The sequence below is a fragment of the Trichosurus vulpecula genome, chromosome 1, assembly GCF_011100635.1.
Source record: "Trichosurus vulpecula isolate mTriVul1 chromosome 1, mTriVul1.pri, whole genome shotgun sequence".
Classification (NCBI taxonomy): domain Eukaryota; kingdom Metazoa; phylum Chordata; class Mammalia; order Diprotodontia; family Phalangeridae; genus Trichosurus; species Trichosurus vulpecula.
Genome location: NC_050573.1, coordinates 16567217 through 16587591, shown reverse-complemented (window position 1 = coordinate 16587591; position 20375 = coordinate 16567217). Strand labels below are relative to the sequence as shown.

At 42.7% G+C, this 20375-nt stretch overlaps 1 protein-coding gene across 1 annotated transcript in view; it reads right to left on the bottom strand.

Moving 5' to 3' along the window:
* Positions 1–20375, bottom strand: part of CHEK2 (checkpoint kinase 2) — a 49513-nt gene that overhangs the window by 8712 nt on the left and 20426 nt on the right. Inside the window, exons 5-13 of the mRNA XM_036740911.1 lie at positions 19646–19736; positions 15910–16018; positions 14275–14328; positions 9243–9304; positions 8007–8106; positions 6066–6152; positions 5304–5467; positions 4945–5060; positions 3338–3423 (exon numbers count right to left, since the gene is read on the bottom strand). Of these exons, the coding sequence (XP_036596806.1) occupies positions 3338–3423; positions 4945–5060; positions 5304–5467; positions 6066–6152; positions 8007–8106; positions 9243–9304; positions 14275–14328; positions 15910–16018; positions 19646–19736 (869 nt within the window). The remainder of the gene's footprint in view (positions 1–3337; positions 3424–4944; positions 5061–5303; positions 5468–6065; positions 6153–8006; positions 8107–9242; positions 9305–14274; positions 14329–15909; positions 16019–19645; positions 19737–20375) is intronic.

Below are 20375 nucleotides of genomic sequence, written 5' to 3'. Positions count from 1 at the left end.
CTACTATCAGGGTTCCACACCCCCAAAATTCTGCTCAAGACTCTAAACAATCCTTCCCCCTCCACTGGCCTTCTTGGCCTTTCTACAGAATTTTATGGCGCTGACCAACCTCTCTGGCTTGTTGTGCCTGCTCTCTTGGTTCTCCCCTTGTCTGCCAGCTCTTTCTCAGTCTCCTTTGCTGAATCATTGACCACTACCTGGAGGGCCTCTGTTCGCTCTAAAGCCTCTTGGTCACCTCTTCAGCTCAAATGAGTTTACTTATCATTTTAATGAGATGACTCCCAGATCCGTATATTTAACTCTTGTCTCTCCAGAACTCCAGTCCTGGATCACCAGCTACCTACTGGACATCTCCAAATGGAAGTCCTACAGGCATCTCATACTCAACAGGTCACAACTTTCCTTGGTCACAATTTCTTCATCTGGAAAATAAGGGAATTGAAGTAAATAGCCTCTGAGGTCCTTTTCAGCTTTGAGTCCATGATCCCATGTCCAAAACATAGTTCTTCAGCTTTCTTCCCAGACCACCCCCTTAATTATTTTCCTATTTCTATTGATGGCATCACCATCCTTTCAGTCCTTCTTCGGCCCTGTCTCTCACCCCCCATCTCCCCATATCTAATCAGTTTACAAATCTGACTGATTCTACCTTTACAACATCACTCACATCTGTCTCCTTCTCTCCAATGACAAGCCCACCACCCAGATTCAGGCCCTCCTTACCTCTCTCTCACCTGGACTATGGTAAAAAGCTTCCTAAATGGTCTCTATGACTCCAGCCTCTTCTCCAATCCATCCTCCACACAGCTGCCAGATTAATATTCCTAAAGCAGGGATCTGATCATGTGACTTCTCGGCTCAAAAAGCTCAAATCACTCCCTAGGACGGCCTAGGATAAAATGCACACTCTAAGCTGGCTCCAGTCTATCTTGACAAACTGATGGGATATCACTCCCTGTCAAAGGTTTCAGACCTCTACACATGTCCTCTTACCTCACTGCCTCCTCTGAGAATACCTGGCTTCCTTCAAAGAGCAGTGTGGCTGCTACCTCCTTACAGGAAGGAGGCCTCTCCTCCCTTCACACTCCTAGCCCCACCTTTCTGGTACTTTTCCAAATTACTTTCTACATATTTGCCAATGAGTACATTATTTTTCACCCTACAAGAATGCAATCTCCTTGAAGACGGAGAAGGCAAAGGTCATGTCACTTGTGTCCTGGCGTACCCAGCACCTAATTCCAAGCCGGTTCAGACTATGTGTCTGAACATCAACCTAGTGATGCTTCAGAAGGCTAGTCACCAGAGGAGTTATGGGATGATGACATTCTCAGCCAGAGAGACTCGTCAAGATCACCTGAATTACATAAAGGCAATGAACTACAGGAAGTAATACCCACAGCAACAAATATTCAGATCCCTAGAATGGCCAATAATTTCCTTATCTATTTATATCTATTTCCTCCAAATAAAGATTACAAGTAAAACACTGTACTGAATTTAAAAGCATTGTTCATACCAAACTCCTAGTCATCACCCAAACTACAAACTAATGGAAAGGAGGACTCTGCCCCAATACAACCTTCCTCTATGAGAATGCAGAAAAGGAATCAAGACTCATGATTCTGGTCTCCCTCAGATTTGAATCCCTAGTGACAAAGACCCCTTTCTGATTCAAAATCACTTTTCTCCGGAGCCCTCCGGTTCCAAATCAACATCATTTGGCAAGGGTTTTTGTCTTGAGGTTTTGGGGTTTTTTGGGAGGGATGATATTGTTTCCAGGGCAACACCCTAAGCCTTTATTTGTAGATTTTTAAAAGAGTTCATGTTTGTGAAAAGAGCTGGTCTTAACCAAAACTGTCAAAAGGGCAGAATTCTTCAGTACAACCAGGCTTCCCAAATCCTGGGGCCTCTCTCCTTCCCTTCTATCCAATCTAGTCCCCCCTGAAAAGATGTGATCAATGAATTACAACCTGGTGCGAATTAAGGCCAATTACTTCTCTCAGAGGTAACTTTATACCTTTACTTGACTGAAGGAGAAAACTGCTTGTTTCCCTGGGCTCCCAGCCTAGGTGTCCTCCTTGACGCCTCTCTCACCCCGCCATTCAATCAGTTGTAAGCCCTCTCGAATACACCCCCTTCTCTCCTCTGCCAATGTACCACCCGGTGCAGGCCCTCATCCCCTCACATCCCATCACTATTGCCTCGAGTCTCCCCCGCCTTTAGCTGTCAAACTGAGGGCAGGTCTATCCCTGTCACCCTTTCAATACACTATGGTAATGTTCACATTTAAATTTAGCATCCCTTTGTATCTATCTATCAATTGCCTAATGCTATTAAATATTTTCTAGCTTATAACTGTGTGAACTCAAATTAATGGTGGTTAAAGCCCTCCCAATCCCACAGGAAACAGTAAATGAACGGGCCTCCCATTCCAGGTCAGCTCTGCCCAGCAGAGTGAAGACACAGCCTACACAGTCAACTTACAATCTAAACATTAGAAAAGGAAGATTAATTCATCCTAAAGATCCAGAGAGCAGACATATGAGGGCAATGTTATCACTAAAGAACATGTTTCCGTGGTCTCGGGGACCTCACAAACATTTTGATGTGACACAATGCCCTTCCTTATATTTTTAGTATGGCTGGTGCATAGTCCACCCTCTCCCCCCTACCCTGACAAGACCCTTAGCACACTATTGAGTAAAGTGGAACCAAAATCTGCCATATGACATATGGCCTGCAATGGATTCATGACACCTTCATTTTATATTAATGACAGGCAATGGCTAGAAGGAAATTCTTTCAATGGCAAGAACCTCATCCTCTGGCCTTGAGAGAGCTCTACCTCTGCCTATCCCACATCCCTCCAAAGCTCTGAACCAAAACCCAGACCTGACATTTATTCACTCTAAGTCTAAGCAAAGTCTGGGGGAAAAAAAAACAACCCACCCTACCTGTGTGCTATTATGCCCTGGGGTCTTGATGCCTTTACTGTAAGGCAACAACCCAGCTTATTATAAAATAAATACCCACGTACCCAGGGGATCAGAATTTTCTGACATTAAAACTGTGCTTACGTCTAAAAAAGTCACATTACAATTACAAAGTGTCCCAGGGCACAGAGCCCTGCACTTTGCCCCCAGGGTAGCTGTCTACCATCTCCTAGTCCCAGCTCAGTGTGTAGTGGTGAGTTCATTAAATAAAATGCCTGTCAACTGATGAGTTCATCTGAACACAACTGGGGCCGCAAACTGAGAGTTTTGATATGTCAACAGTCATCAACTCAGCACAGAAAATGTGATGGGCATTTTGTTATAAGGACAATCTTAATACATACCTGAAGCCATGGATGTGCCAAGGCTTCTTCTGTTGTATAGCGTTTCTCTGGATCTACTACCAGCAGCTTCTTAACAAGATCCAAAGCTAAAACCAAATGATAGGACAGCTTACCCATCAGTTCATCCACTAAACAGAATATTAAAAGGTCTGCACATTATTACAATGACGGGTTACACAGCCTCCAAGCAGGAAGAGACAGCAGGATCCATTCGGTCTATTTTCCTAAAGAGGAATCCCACTTATAGCATAGCCCCCAATTCAAAGTGGCCCTGAAGCCTGTACTCCAAATGCCTCCAGGGAGAGGAAAGCCACTAGCCTCCCAGGGAAGCCCATCCCACTTTTGGAATCATGCAAAAATCTCCCTCTTTGCATCTTCCACCCACTACTCCTGGTTCTGGACTCTGAAGCCAGGCAGAGCAAGGTCACACACCCTTGTTCTCACTAGGTCTTCTCTCCATGCTAAACATTCCCACTTTCTTCAAACCATGTTCCTGGGGCATGTTTACAGAATCACAGCAGTAAAAGAGACCTTAGAGACCATCTTGTCTAGGGGTTCTGAGATGCCTGTGGCAGTCTGGGGAAGCCTATGGATTCCTTCGCAGAATCATGGAGCGTTTTTTGCTTTTTTTAAACTTGTAAGTGAAAGAAATGCTAAATTTCGGGTAGATATAGGCAAAAATGAAGATGTGATTTTTTCTAAGTTCACGGGCACCTTGAAGTCTCTCTACAGACCCCAGGTGAAGAGCTCCTGATCTAGGCCAACCCTCTTACTTCACAGATGAGGAAAGTGAATCTCACACAGAAGAAGGGATTTTTCCCGAGGTCACACTGCTCACCAATGGCTGAAGGAGGAATGGAACGCAGAGATCAGTGGACTCACCCTACATGCTATCTAAAGAGAGTTTAAACTCATGACGGCCTCCCTTACAATCAATTCACCTTTCTCACTCATCTCCTCCTACCACATTCTTCAAAACAGACTGAAGGGCGCTAAGGCCTGCCTTTTCAAACTGTCTTCTTCTTTCCCTCTTCCCTCTCTTCCCTTGTTGTCTAAATTCCAAATAAATTAAATCTTAACTTTTACAGACAGTACTGAAAATGTTTCCACTTCTTAGCACATAGGTGGTCCAGATAGCACACATACAAGCTGATCACACCAAGGCTTAAAAGAACCTTTCTTTTACACTGTAAGATCAATAGAATAGGGCTTTACACAGGGTTAGTATATAAAGGAAGCAAAATCGATGTAGGGATGGCTCAAACACATTTTAACAATGTGCCATCCAGAAAAAATATTTTGACTTTCCATTACTGATATTAAATTATTTAGCTATGAAAGTTCGACCTTCCTAATTTTTGCTCTTGCTTTTTATTCTAGAGAATTATAAAAGTTGCACTTTTAAAATGATATGAAATCGAGTTACTCTCTATGCTTACTTCTTATGTCTCTTGCTATAACTGCAGCCCGCTTATTCTGAACCTTGTTGATAACCCAGCAGCCAATGCCACAGAGTTAAACTAAAAGGTTCAAAGCGAAGAGAGAGCAACCCCCGCCTCTTCTGGTTACCCCACACCACTTAACCCTTTCAGTGTATCCATCCATACCCTTGTCAGAGACGGCTTCCCAGACTTCTGGAATGAGTTTATATTTCCCACTGACGATCTGATCCTTCAAAGGGACTTGGGTCTTATGCTCCGAGAAAGGTGGATATCCACTAAGGCTTAGGGGGGATAGAAAGGAACAGGAACCATCATGTTTTCAGAATCAGACAATAACATGCAGTCTCTCTGTATGATCAAAAGTCAAAATGCTATTTTACATAGTGTTAAATTTAAATTTAATACTTACAATAGTATTAGAACACTATTTTAAATAGTGTTTAATAACAGAATGTGAATTAAACAAAACCTACATGCATCTAACTAGCTCCACCCAAATTCTGAGGCCCAGAAGATGATCTTACCAAACAAAGAGGATAACACCCAAACTCCAGCAGTCCACAGCACGAGTGTAGCCTGCGGAACCCATGGAAATGACGACTTCCGGAGCCAAGTAGGTGGGTGTGCCACATAAGGTTCTCATAAGAGATGTCTCCCCAAGAATCTTCGATTGCCCAAAATCAGTAATCTACAATTGAAGGCCAGAGGGATTCATTTTATAGGATGTACTCACACGAAGAGTGCCAGCTGGTTCAATTCACGTGGTTTAAACTTCAACTTACACCAACTGTCCTAAATTCATGATATTTATAATTCAGTCATTGACTGTCTTGATACCATGAAGAATTAGTGTTTGTCCTTTATTTTTATGAAGTGGATGTGACCAGATGCGCGATATCATCTGTGTGAGGAAGTCACTCCACCAACAGAGACTACAACCTGAGGGCTCCAGGAGTTGCCTGGGATGCTCCAAGGCTAGATGCCTTGCTCATGGTCACTCAGCCAGGATGAGCCAGGCAGCCAGAAGGGAACCAAAGCCTTCCTGGCTTCAAGGCCAGCTCGTTATCTATGCTCTGCCTCCTCTCAACGAGAGGAAACCGTGGAGAAAACAAAGAAAGGATAAAGGGCAAAAGCAAACCACCAAGAATGCCATCCTCTCATGTACAAAAGAGATTCCCATGGATACAGTTCATATTCCAAGGCTGTTGAATATTTCAGTTCTGATAAGTATCAATTTAAAGAAGGTTTCCAGAATTCACTGGAGCAGAGAAGTCGAGATTCCTTACCTTTATAAGACAGTCCTCTTTCTGAGATGACAGAAGCACATTCTCCGGCTTTAAGTCCCTGTGTATAATACCATTTTCATGAAGGTACTACAGAGACAGAAACAAGTGATGCTCAGGAGATCAAATGTGCACCAAAGTTATAAACTCAATTTCAAAAACAGTTAATCTTTCAAAACAACTGAATATAATTTCAAGGTACACTGTTCAGAAGAGAGTCCTAAAAACATACAAGTTTGCCAGAGATGATCTTACTTTATAATTCTATTTATAAGACTGCCTCAAAAAGCAGAACCCCAAAATCACCTCACGCTAATTTATCATTATCCAATTCTTCTCTAAGGTAAGGTCAACTTCCTAAAAGAGAATCACCAGTCTCTTTTCACAACATAATTTTTCTTTCCTAAATAAAGAGAAACATAAGATGCTAAGTTTTACAAAATCCTAAAATTCCTTTTAAGAGAAAGCAAAAATCAAGACTTCCTAATTCCCACAGCCCAGGTTTGGGACAATTCATAACCAAAGGCGCCTACACAGCAATCAATTTAGTGCTATTTCTAAAAAGGATGCAGTCTTTATGATTTCTCTTTGCTTTGAGACAGAGTTCAGGTTTTTTTTGCTTTTCGCTGATCCTACAGGCCACCCATCTCCCAGGAAACCCAGCTCCTTTATCCAAAACTCCCACTCAGGAAAAACAGGGCAGACTGTCCCAGTCGGGACTCACATGGATCAATCCCAGGGAAAGGGGAGTAAAGGTACTTTCTAAGCCAGTCTCCAAATTTGGGGAGGCATTTGGCTGCTCCCAAAAGACTGGAACACTGGGGCATAATGTTTAAAAGGGGAGAAAACAAAATGAGGGAAGGCTCACTTCTCTACAGAATTCAGTCCAAGAGGAAAAAGGTTCCTTTTACCAATAAGTGGTTCTCAGTATGCTGTCAATCAATTACTAAATTAACAAACAACCTAATTGAGGCCCTAGTCTAAGAGGTGTTGTAAAGGTCTGGCATTTTTCAAGTGTAGGAAGGATTAAAGTGAAGAAAACAAGAGCTAGATACACACACAAAAAAAAAAAGATTTCTGAGGACAGAAACAAGACAAATCGTTCTCATAAAATTCTTTTACTCGTTTCGAAAAGAAAGCATCGCACTTCACTTGCTATCTGCTTCATGGTACAATGTCACTAAAGGTAAAACCAGAAACAAAGGAGTAATGTGCAGAGGGAAGATTCCCGTCTGACTTTCTCTACGCCCGCAGAGCTAGGGCTGATGGGTCTTTAGAGATCAGCCAGTCCAGCCCAGGAGTGACATGATGGTGTTTTCCCCTCAAACCTCACTCATATCATGCTATATGTAGATACAGATATACAGGTGTGTGTGTGTGTGTGTGTGTGTGTGTGTATTTAAGCACTGAGAGCAATCCAGAATTTTCCAGAAAACTCCTATAAAGGTGTTGTTGTTGTTAGTCCTTCATTCTTGAAGAGGACCAGGACATCAGGGAGGTGATGCCATGACATACAAGTGAACTGGATTTAAGTGAGGCAGGGCTGTGCAAAGTCACCAGCCTCACTTTCTCCTTCAGAGCCATCTGGGTCCAATGGCCAGATACAGATCAGGACGACTGGAGATGGCCACTAGTGGGTATATTAGATCTCTTCAAAGGATGGATGTTCCAAGTCAACATATTGAAAAGAAAAATATTAGAACAAAAACCAGAAAGGTGACCACCTAGTTAGCTAAGTAAAGCTGGTGGAATGTTTGTGCCAAGTACAAAACAAAAGAAATATTCATAACTGCCTCTTCTTGGTCCTAAGTGTCCTTCTCCCTCTTTGGGAGAAATGAGCATCTCTCAAAGCCCCTGTTCATTCAAATTTAATTCATCTCATTAAATACAACAGGGATGCAGAGGGGTGAAGTTTGTTTTTCCCCAAACTGAGTACGCATCTACCTTTACAGCGAGGAGCATCTGGTAAAAGTACAGCTTGCACGTAGCTTCATTCAGTCTTTTATTCCCTACTACTCTCTCAAACAACTCTCCTCCTTCCATCCTGAAAAAGAGAATTAGAGGATCTCAGAGCTGGCAAGGATCTTGGCCCCTCCCACTCCTGATGCAAAAATTCCCTCAATAACATACAAGTAGAATAGAAAAGGTACAAGCTTCAGCGGTCACATTCATTGCCAAGAAAGTCCACTGAATACTGAAAGAACCAAATATTAAAACTAAATCAAACGTCACAGCATTTTTAGACATTCCTTATAAAAAATCTCTGAACAGATGAGGAAGGAACACAGAATACCAGAACTAGTCTAATTTCCTCATTTCCCAAATGAGAAAACTGAAACCCCAAAAGGATACATGACTAGCCCAAGGCCACTAGAACCTACATCTTCTAGGTCATGGTCCAAAGCCTTTTAAAAATTGTGATTTCAATAATCATCCACATTCATAAATACTTTAAGACATGAAAAATAGGGAAGAGGACTATATGAGAAACCACTGACCTCTGCCACAGAGTGTTTTGGGGAAGTTTGGGGGGAGGGGGAGCAAGGTAGTATTGAATTCCTATTTGTGCCACCACCTGTTCCTTCCCCCTGGGCCCGCTAAAACTCTCTGGCTCAGCCATGCTGCCTTTCTGAAAAACGTCGAGGCTGTGGATGTGCTCAGCCACTGAAGTTAACCACACTTGTGGTCAGGGAGAACCACATTCTTGGATTTAAAAGCAAAAGTTGCTCACCCCACCCTGCCAGATCTATAGAAGCGAGGCCCTGAATACTGGTGGCTGACTGAATTAGCAGCACCACCATCTTGGGCAGCAGCTTCCAGGACAAATATTCAACATTCATTCAGGGATCAACATAATCTACATAATTTATCATAAGATAAATATGAAGCCTGGGGAATATTCTAAGTGAGAGAGGAGCTTAAGTGGGAGAATTCCATTCTGAGTTACTAAATTTGCAACTTGTTACAAGATGTGATTCTTCAAGTACCACTCCGGAAGTGTTTGGATTGGCTGCCAAAAGGAGATGTCTGGACAGATATTTCGTGAGGCCAACATTAACTCCTTGTACAAATGCTGCATGTACAAACACACCCCAAGGGCCCCTACTGTAAGCCCTGCAAGCTGGTGCTGAGTCTGAGATTATGCTTGAATGGGAATGGCAGGAAAAAGTATTTACTTACAGTTCCAAAACAATAAAGTAATCTTCGGCATCAAAAAAATTTTTAATCTTGATGATACAAGGCTTAAAAAAAATAAAGAGGAAAAGGAGACAACCGTAAGAATCACTTAATCCACAAGCATTTAGCAAGAGGCACCGGTGGTACCCTTAGGCACCAGGACAAGAAAGACCCAAGTGAAATGGCTCCTTCTCCCCTTAACAAGACAACAGACAGTCTAGCTAAGGGACACACACACACACACACACACACACACAAGAGAGATGCAAGGGGAAGGCACTAGCAGCAAGGGTAATTGGAAAAGGCGCCAGTGTCTGAGGTGAAGCTTGAAGGATACAAGACCATCTAAAAGGTGGAGGGTGGAGGAGGGAGTACGTCCTAAGCACAGGGAGAAGCTGATGCAAATCCTGACAAGGACAAAGTGCCCTGTATTGAGAAAGTAAGGCCAGTCTGGCTGGACTAGAGTGCCCATGAGGGGGTTACTGGGTAAAGAGAACCGTGTGTGATGTGCTCAAAATGCCACCCGGGGGAAAGCCTATTTGATTCTGCAGGTACCAGGGAGTCAAGAGACTGCAGTGAGCCGGGAAACACCAGGGTCAGCCCTGTGCTTGGCAGGGGAACAAGGAGAAAGCCGCTGCAAGAGTCCATGAAAAAGGCTCTGAGGGCTGGAAGTGGAGGGACGGGGACACATGGACGGAAGACAGTATGTCAACAGAAGCCAAGGTGACGACTAAGCAAGGGGCTGAGGATGGCAAAGCATCCAATACGAATGGAGAGGCATGAATGAAGACGCCTGATGTCTGCCCCAAGGTCAGTGCAGGACAAGGTCGGTCCTCCTGCTGCCCTGAATCTGCAGCTCAAGAACATAGATCTGCACCAGTTACCAGGCCAACAAATATACAGATTCTGTCTCTGGGACAGTATGGGCTGTGTTCTCAGGCAAAAGACCCAGGGTCATAATAAAATAAAGGCCTTGGTTGCTTGTATAGGAGCCAGGATAGATTTGTAATGAGTCACCAATCTTCTCTTGTCATGTGTGAGCACCCTTGATAGACTACAGTTATATTATTTTATTTAACAATCAAAAATTAAATGTGCTCTGTATAAATCCCTGGGAAAATACCAACAGTAAGATCGGGTTCCCTGCCCTCGAGGGTCTTAGCCTTTAGTAGGAGAGAGATGACATGCATGCATACACACATACAAGGCATATACGTGTATTATGTGTATACATACAGGTATGGGTTTATAGGTATGTGTATGCGTATGTGTGTGTGTGTATGTATATGTATGTGTGTATGTATGTATATATGTAACCACCGTGCAAATAAGACCAGGATAAATCTGTAAAGTTTCACAAGGTCCTAAGATGAACAGTTAGTGGCCACTCAACAGAACAAAACCAACTCAATGAAAAGGGCATGAAATCTGTTCCCTTGGACCGACAAGCCCTGTGCAAAGACAGCCCAGTCTCCTGAGTAGGGGTACATCTTTTACCAGTATGGACCCAACTTCTCTACACTTTGACAAACATTGTTCATGAGTTTTTATGGCTAGAAAAATTCATCCCATCTGCTTGACAGTAAATAAGGCCTCGCCAAAGTTAGCTAGGAGGGGCATCATCCACAGACAAGTTCGTTGCAGTGTGTGCCAAACTCATGCTCAGAGCCTTTCCAGTGTGGTGAAAGCTGCCTACTTTATCACCATCACCTCCACACCACAAGGAGTCTTCACACAGGACTTCACGTGGATATCAAAGCTATAGACCAACTGCTGCTACAGCAAAATTCCACAAGAAAAAATTCTCCTGAGCCCAGAACATCCTGCTGGGTGCACCCTGGGGCTGGTGTGCCCTTGTCTATGTGCTAGGATAAAAGACAGAGGCATCAATCACCAGGATCTGTAAAAGAGGCTAATGGAGAGAACTAAGAGGCATCATTTCCCACTCATCTCCACCTTCTACACGCCCTGAATAGAATACTGAGGGAAAAGAGAAAACCACCAAAAACCAAAAATTAGATGCTCCAATCAAAAGTCACTTTGCAACAGCTCAGTAAGTCATTCAAACAAGGCAATCTGGTGTGGTGGAGAGGGCTGCCCAGAACCCATGGAAGCCAGGGACCAAACAAGCTGTGCAGGACAGGCTGGGACAGGGAGGATCAGTCAACAAGCGTTTATTAAGCACCTACTGTAGGACAGTTCAGGTGCCCTCAGATGACAGCAGAGGAGACAAAATGTATTCGTGAGCACACACAGAACACACACAAAGCAAACAAGAGGCAGTTTGGGGAGGAAGGGCACCAGGAGCTATGGAGAGAGGGAGGGGTGGAGGAAAGGCCTCTGGAGAAGGCAGGGCAGCTTGGGCTGAAACTTGAAGGAAACAGGGAAGTCCAAGGAGTTGAGATGAAGAGGAAGGGCATTCCAGGCCTGAACAAAGACTTGGAGATTGAGGCTGGAGTGTCACCAGCGAAAGCATGAGAACCCACAGAACCCACAGGACAAGTCAAGAAAAAGATGTAAAAACTCATGGTTTAAAGGTCTGTGAACTGGTGCAACTAGCAACTAGGTGATGTGCTGGTTAGAGAGCAGGAAGCCCGAGTTCAAATCCAGCCTCAGATCTGTACTAGCTGTTCGGGCCCCCTCTGTCTGCCTCGGCTTCCTCATCTGTACAACGGGGATAAGCATAGCACCTCCCTCCCAGGGTGATTGTGAGGATTGAATGAGAAAACATTTGTAAGCATTTTGATGCCAGACATTGTTCAGGACCCTTCCAGCTCAGACATTCCAGATTTTATGTTCTTAAAAACAATATAGAACAATGCAAGAAAAGGTGGCATGACCTTTCTAGCCTACAGACTCCAGGGGCTGCATCTCAAGTAGTTCATCAATGTGTCAATGGCTTACAGCAGCTTTATAACAAGAGCAACACGTGCCCAGTGATTCAGGGAATGGCACGTGGGTGGAACGGAAAACCAGTACTGGAAAGAACGTAAGACAAAAACAACAGTATAAAACATGACAAAATCCCGATCCAATCATTTGGGAGAACGGTTTGCAAGTCTGCCCAAAAGGCTATAGAACTGTGTATACCCTCTGACCCAGCAATACCAGACATGAAAAAAGGGAAAGGGACTTATTTGTGCAAAAATATTCAGAGCGAGTCTTTTTGTGTTGGCAAAGAATTAGAAATTGAGGTTGCCCATTGGTTGGGGAATACAGAAAAACCTGGGAAGCCTTATATGAACTGATGCAGGGTAAAGCGAGCAGAACAAGGAGACTACTGTGCACAGTAACAGCAATACTGAAAGGCCGACCGCCTGGGAAAGACTTCGTAACTGTTCAAGACAAGGATCCAAGGCAATGAATTCCAAAGTACCAGTGATAACAAATACCATCTGCCTCCAGAGAGGGAACTGAGGACACTGAGTACAGACTGAAGCATACTTCTTTCTTTATTTTTCTTGGGTTTTTTATGTCTTATTTTGTAACATGGCTGATACAGAAATATGTTTTGTATAATCTCACATGAATAACTGATATATTGCTTGCCTTCTCAAGTAATGGGGGAGGGGAGTTGGGAGGGAGAGCATTTGGAACTCAATTTTTTTTAATGAAAGTTTAAAAATTTTAACTGTAAGTGGGAAATATTTAACAAAATAAATTTAAAAAAAAAAAAAGACAAAAACAGCACAAATAAGGTCAATGCAGAGAATCAGCCAAATTTGGAGTCTTCTTGGCAGAGATACTGGAGTGGCTTGCCATTTCCTTCCAGCTCATTTTACAGATTAGCAAACTGAGGCAAACAGGGTGAAGTGACTTGCCCAGGGTCACACAGCCAGTAAGTGTCGGAGGCTGGATTTGAACTCAGGGAGATGGCACATCTCATTGCCCCATTACTGGTTTTACTAAACCTCAAAACAAATTTAATCCAGGTTCAATTTTTCTCCAGGCCAAAATTTCCAAACAGTCTTTCTTGTTAGATGCAAAACAAAGGTGTTTCCTCCAGTCCTCTCTACAAATAGATCTACTTAAGAGTCATTCCACTGACCTCAACAGAGAGGCCTGTGCAAATGCAATGTCAGAGGAACCTCCGAGGTTAACCAATTTTCTCCAGTTGTGTTGGATGCAGGAGCAAGTTATGCAACCCCATCCCAGCCAATTAGGGAGTTAAAAAGATGCTTAAAGAGAGCATCCAGGTTATTAGGGGGGAAAAGCCCAAAGAATGTAGGGGGAGAAAGAGACACCCACAAGGGAACTCAAGACTCTAGGGAGGGGTGGAGAATTACATGGATTTACTTCCCTATAACTTCTAGATCCAAGGGAGAAAGGAAGGTCTCATAGGGTGGAAGGTGTTTTGGTTTTGGAAAGGTATGCAGACTAGGAATTTTGTGTAATTGGGCTAAGTGCTATAGCTAGATTATGCTTACATCTGAGTACACAGTGTGTTTAGATGGAGGGAGAGGGGAAGGGGGGGGAGAGACTGCTAATTAAAAGGACTATTGCAATGGAGAAAGGGAACGGGCACAGACAAGTTTACTCCACCCCACCCCCAGGTTACTAGTTCTCAGCTAACAAAACACTCAAGACAGACAAATTAGCACAGCACACAAAAATGTGAACTACCTACAGAGAACAGGGCCAAGATGCACACAAACACTAACTGTTCACCTTATAGCGGCTGAAAAGTTTGCCATATTTGTTCAATTGACATCTTCCCGAGTCTTTTTCTGAAGCACCATGGTACAGAAAGGACCTCGATTCTTCAAAGCTGTTATCAGCACACATGTGTATATAAATATGCACGTATGTATGTGTACACATGTGTGTACATTGTCCACTTTGATGTGCTAACATTTCTGGCCAGATATGTAAATATTATATAAACCACATTAAAAGACTGATCTGTCAAGGCAGCTATTACTTTTATGAATTGACCCAGGTAGGAGATAAGGCCAGAAACACAATGGATATGGGATTTTCTAATGAAAGTTTCTAAGGGTAAGACTAAAAAACAAACCTTAAAAGTTATACTTACATGATTTAGTTTCTTCAAAATCTCAATTTCCGTTTCAACATTGAAAGCTGGATCCTTGGCAAAGGAAAGTGATGTTTTCAAACAATGATAGACCTTAAAAGTTCTAATTCTAACTGAGCAATACATTTCCTCAAATAAGGATGACCAGGTGACGCAGTGAACATAGAAACAATATTTCAAGGCAACCTGCCAGAAAGAGAAATGTACCTGGTACAAGGTCTCCCTCCGTTAAAACTGAGAATCTAGAATTAGGAATTTGTGTAAAATGGCCATTTCTATGAATTTCAGATTTCATCTCAAATGATTTCCTCCTTCTAGAAACTGTAAAAAATCACTGTCAATTTAAAAAAAATAAATTTTAAAAAATCATTGTCAATTAATGATGAACTGTAACAAGAGGCCCAACATATCTGGCAGAAGATAATTAAAATGGAATCAAATGCTTCCTTAAAGCAATAATGATTTTCCCATCCTTCACAAACAAAACAGAAACCTGTGAAGGAACACAAAAAGGAAATTCTTTTAAATGGGAAAATGGTATTGTATGAGGAAAAAAATTGAGCCTTATGGAACAATACCCAGAAACAGCCGGACATGAAGCAAAATAAAACAACTGTTAACTCTCCTCTCTTGGCTCATGTGCATGAAGACCATCATTAATAGCATGACTTATTAATTAAATATATATTAAAAGAAAAAATTTAAGAAGATGGCCTAGTAAAAACTAATACAAACTACAGAAAAGCAAAGGCATAAATAGGAATAAATACTATAGACTTACTATGTACTTTACCTCTATATTCTTGTAATAAAATGTTAAATTAGTGTTAAAGTTAAGAGAGGCACAAAGAAAAATTTACACAGCAATCTTCAGTAGCACAGATAGAAGCCCAGCTTTGGAGTAAGGAGCCCTAGGTTCAAGTCCTGCATGTGACATACAGTAGCTCTGGGACCATGGAACAGTCATTTAATCTCCTGATGTCTTCAGGCAGCTCCAAGACTTGGAGTTGATCTCTCTGCATTGGTAGAGGGAGTTTCCACACTGGGAACTCTCCACACAACCAAAATCACTCCCATGCCCCCTGTCCCATCACCACCCTACCCCAATGCCAAAAAATAAAAATAAATAAAAATAAAAAAGCTCTTTGGTAGGAACAGAAGAGAAGCCAGAGCTCTTCTGCAGATAATGCCTGACGTTTGTACAATGCTTCCCTTTACAAAGCCCTTTCGCTTACTGTAGAATTGCAGTTGATTTTCTGAGGCAAGATGGAAGGGGCACGACTCCCATCATAGAAACACATCTCAGAGAAGGTGGGTGGCTTGCTCTGGGTCACACAGCTATTAAGTGGCCCAGGCTGTCCTCAGGTTCAGGACCTTTCCCAACCAACTGGGCTCCTCTACCTAGTGCAGGGCTACTTCCCCTTTTCTGTGTCCTGGACCCCTTTAGGCACCGAGTGAAGCCTGGGGACAGACCTCTTCTCAGCATTATGATAGATAACTATAAGAACATTCGTTTCAATTAGCAGCTAGTGAAAACAAAGATGACCCCCAGAAATCTCACAGTCCCAGGTTAAGAGCCCCTGCTCTAGGGGATTCAGAACCAGGTCAACCACGCTGGAACAGACAGATACATACCGCCTCTCTCGTGGCACATATGGAGAATTTCCTCTTACTGATAATCTTCACAGCAACTTTCTTACACGTTTTCCGCTCAAAGGCCAGCTTCACCTCTCCACAAGCACCACTGGGGAAAGGAAGAGGTCATTTTTATAAATTACTTTAAAATCCACATGAGCTGACCAGGGCCTGCCTATCACCGCACTCACCACTGTCATTTGCCTTATTTGATGGTAAGCAGAGACCCACCCATAACTAGCACGTTGTGAGACCACCCCACCAACTGTCCAGGAGGAGAAGAACCTCATTCAAATGAAGTGTAGAAGATGAGGAGGAAACAGTGGGAATGTGGATTATCCAGGAACAAGAAGACACCTCTGCAGCTTCAAACTGCTCCTGAATTAAATGCAACTAACCCATTATGGTAACACCATGCCCAGCTTTAAAAAGTCTCAAAACTACAATAAGCCAAGCTAGGGATACTTCTGTTACCCTCAGTGAATCCACAAGCGTTTATTAAGCACCTACTATTTGCCAGGCTCTACAACTGGGATTTGTGTGGGATAATGCAACCAGAGAAATACTGTTTAGCAATGCAAATGGACGACTCATCGATAACTTAAAGTTTCCTAGTAAGTTCCCTGGGAGTAGCGTGTTTTACTTAGAGTCACACAGGATGGAGATGACAGGATGGAGAAGAGGACCTGAGCTCAGGTCCTCCTGACCCCAAGGCCAGCCCTCTCCAATGAGAAGTAGCAAAATTGACTATGAGCACACATTCTTGGCCTAAATAAAAGTAGTAAGGTGGTAAGAGCCTGTGTGTCAGGCACTAAAGGGACACAAAGACAGAAACGGAGCAATTCCTGTCTACTGGCATGCACTGCTGATCTCACGAGCATCCCATGTGTATTTGTGTTCCACAACACACTCACTCTGTGCCCCGTAGAGAATGTCGGAACTCTAACGTACCATGGAGATCCTATAGCCCAAACACCTCATCTTACAGAGGTGAAAAGTGAGGTCCTAACACGTTACGTGACTCACTCAGCATCAAAGAAGTCCCCCAGGAGGAGACACGCAAGGTCAGGGCTTTTTAGACTTTTAATATGAAAAGTCACCACGAGGACTTCAGCTGATTGAATTTTCCTATTATTCTGCTGCCGAACTAGATGGAAATGTCCTCTAATGACCAAATGGATGATAGTCATTATGCATAAATAATGACACTTTCAAAGGTCTACAGCTGTTTCATTTCAAATGAAAGCATTCCTCAGAAAGGATCATGTAAATTAAGGAATTCTTGGCAAAAGCGATGTTCTTTGAGCCAGTGGGACCTTTCCATGGGATTGGACACGAGTTCCTTTCACTACCTTAGAGATTACTGCTGGGCAAAGAATCTCGAACACCTGTTTGTCTGCTTTACTCCAAAGAAACCTGCAGGCTGTACCTGGCTTCATGGAGAAGAGATTGGCATGAGCCTCTTTTAACATTAGGAAAACATAAAAACACCATGTGTCTTAACATTCTGAGAGAGAGAAAAGCCAGGATGCTTCCAGAAAGTAAACACTAAATGAATAGAAGACTTAGATCAGTCAGACACCTCCCTTTCTGTTGGAAAGACAGTAGGATTCACCAGCATCCCCACCAGTAAGAGATTCTAGAGGCGGCTCCTTATCTATGTTGCTGAAAGGCTTGTTCAGGAAATAAGCTTCTGGTGAGCTTGGCAAGAGGGCAGACCCTATAAGGGGGCTTGTCTGTGGGAGCAGCAGTATTCACAAGGGAGCGCACAGTCACACCTGGACTGCTTCCAAATCAGCAACAAAAAGAGAGACTCAAGTCCCCCATTCTGGCAGATAAAAGGCAGAAACATGCGATCGGAAACATACAAACATGCCAAGGTTGGTTGTTGCTGCTGATAGAATCATCTGGTCCCAATCTCCAGTGGAAGCAAGGATGGCCTCCCCATTCTGGGGTAGGAAAGTGGGGGAAAAAAAGGAAGGCTTTTTCAGTCAATGAGCATTTAATAAGTGCCTACTATGTGCCAGGATACACTGTGTTAAAAGCTGGAGTTTCAAAGAGGCAGAAGACAGACCCTCCCCTCAAGGAACTTACAATCTAACAGGAAAGACAAGAAGCTATCAAATATATACAAACAAGATACATACAGGAAAAATATGAAATAATTAAAAGAGGGAAGACACTAGAATTAAGAGGGCTTGGGGAAGGCTTCCTGTAGAAGGTGGCCTAGATCACTTAGATAAAAAAGAAAAAATATATGGAGAGAGGAGAATAGAAGAGACTGAAGAAGGACAAAGTCACAATGACTACAAAAAGGAAGAGGATTGGCACATTATAAGCTTGCATTTCTGGCCACAATCTACAACTTATTAAAGGGATGGCTAGTGAACAAAAAGAAAAGGCAGCAGTAGATACGAGGAATCAGCACAGAACAGGTCAAGCCAAGCTAACCTCATTTCCTTTCTTAACAAGATTACTAAATTGACAGATGAAGATAATGTTGTACATATAGTTTCCCTAGATTTTCATTTTAGCAAAGCTTCTGATCAAGGCTTTCTTCTTGCCAACAAGATAGGGAGACATAGGCTGGACAACTAGGTGGTTGTGGAGTCGGTTACATAGCTAGACCCAAAGAAGCAGTCATTGATGACTAAGGCAGATCCTCAGGGGAGTATCCCAGGCAGGGGTGGAGGCATTTGAAAGGCACAGATGGCACACTGATCAATGTGCAGAAGGCACAAAGCTAGAAGAGATGAGCAGCACACGAGATGACCAAGTCAGGATCCCAAAGGACCATGACAGCCTCTAACACTGGGCTGAATCTAGGAAGATGGAATTCAAGTGGCATAAATGTGGGCTCAAAAGCATAAGGCATTGCAGGTGGCCTAGAAAAAAAAGACTGGGGATGCAACCTGAATTAATGCTAATGTCACCTTGGGCGACACTGGGAGAGACAGTGATTCCAGGAACGTAAGGAGATGAGTCCTATTTACACTGCATCTGGAGGCCTGGGATTATTTATGGGCACTACATCTTAGGAAGGACATCGATAAACCGGAAAGTATTCAGCGAGTAACAACCAAGATATTCATATGAGTGAGTTCATGTCATAAGAGGTCAGAATTGGGGTCAGAAAAAACTGGTAGCTGATATGTTAGATCTCTTCAAAGGATGAATGAGACTACCTTGGTTTGACCCCAGAGGGCAGAATCAGGAACAAAGGTCAGAAAGGACTGAAGAGGCAGATTTAAGCTTGATATAGCAAAAGCTTCCTAACAATTAGAACAGCCCCAAAATATCGGAGGTGAGGGATTCCCCTCCTTCAGGGCCTTTAAGCCCAGAATGGATGCGACCTCCTTTTTCCAGTATGTGGTAGTAGACAAGGCTCTTTACATAAATAAGGTGGGGGTGGAGAAGGACACGAGACAGCCCTAGGGCCCTTTCCAACTCAGAATTGTGATACTCCAACTCTAGCCATTTTCCTAATGGCTTTTCCTAATAGTAAATAACTTAACTGGAAAAATCCCAAATTATAAAGCATTTCACTTGGATATAAACATTCACTGGGAAGGAGATTTTGAGTGGGGTGTATGGTCCCACAACATTTAAACTTCTCATTTACAATGATTAGCATTTCAATTCCATTAGAAAACCAAGAGGGACAACCCCACAAACCTAAATTTGCCATAAAACATAAAAATAACGTGGAATTCCTGAAATAAGAAAAAGTATTTACCTTCCAAGTGTTTTTGACATGATGTATTTTTCTCTTAATTCACTAGGATAAATAGATTGATCGTCTACAGTCAGATCAAAAAACACAAACACTAGGAAGAAAAAGCACAGAAATTAGTCACATTAATTTTGTTTTAAATTCAAAGTAACCGATGCTAAATTTCAACAATCCGATGGATGAAATGCTAAGACACCCTGTAAAAAAACACTTAACTTAAATATTTCCTAAAGGAATAAATATTTAAACTAAAGAAAGTACGTGCAATAAAGTACTTGGGCAAGAATGGGAATCCACTTGTGTCTTGCAAAGCTAGTACAGTACTTCCACCTCTAAGCAGAACACAAATGTGATCTTAGTTCTCCAATTACAGAGGACTCTACTGCGAGGCTTACTATAAGAGAACCATGAAAATTAGCACCAGATTAGGATTAAAAAATGGATTAGGTTAAAACTAAGAGTCCAAAGAGGTCCTAACCCTCTTTTTAAGCCTGGGGAAATCATGCTTTCCAAAATAATCCCTTTCATTCATATTATTCAGCCTCAATCCAAACAGCTCACGTTTAGCTCAATATAGCAAAACAAAGTTATGAGTGAATTACCTAGTTGAAAATGTGTGTCAAAGCGGATAAACCAACTCAAAAATCCAATGTTTACAAAGTAGAAAAATGCACATTAGTGTGGCAGGGAGGGCACTGGTGGCTGGGGGCATCAGGAAAGGATTCATGCAGAA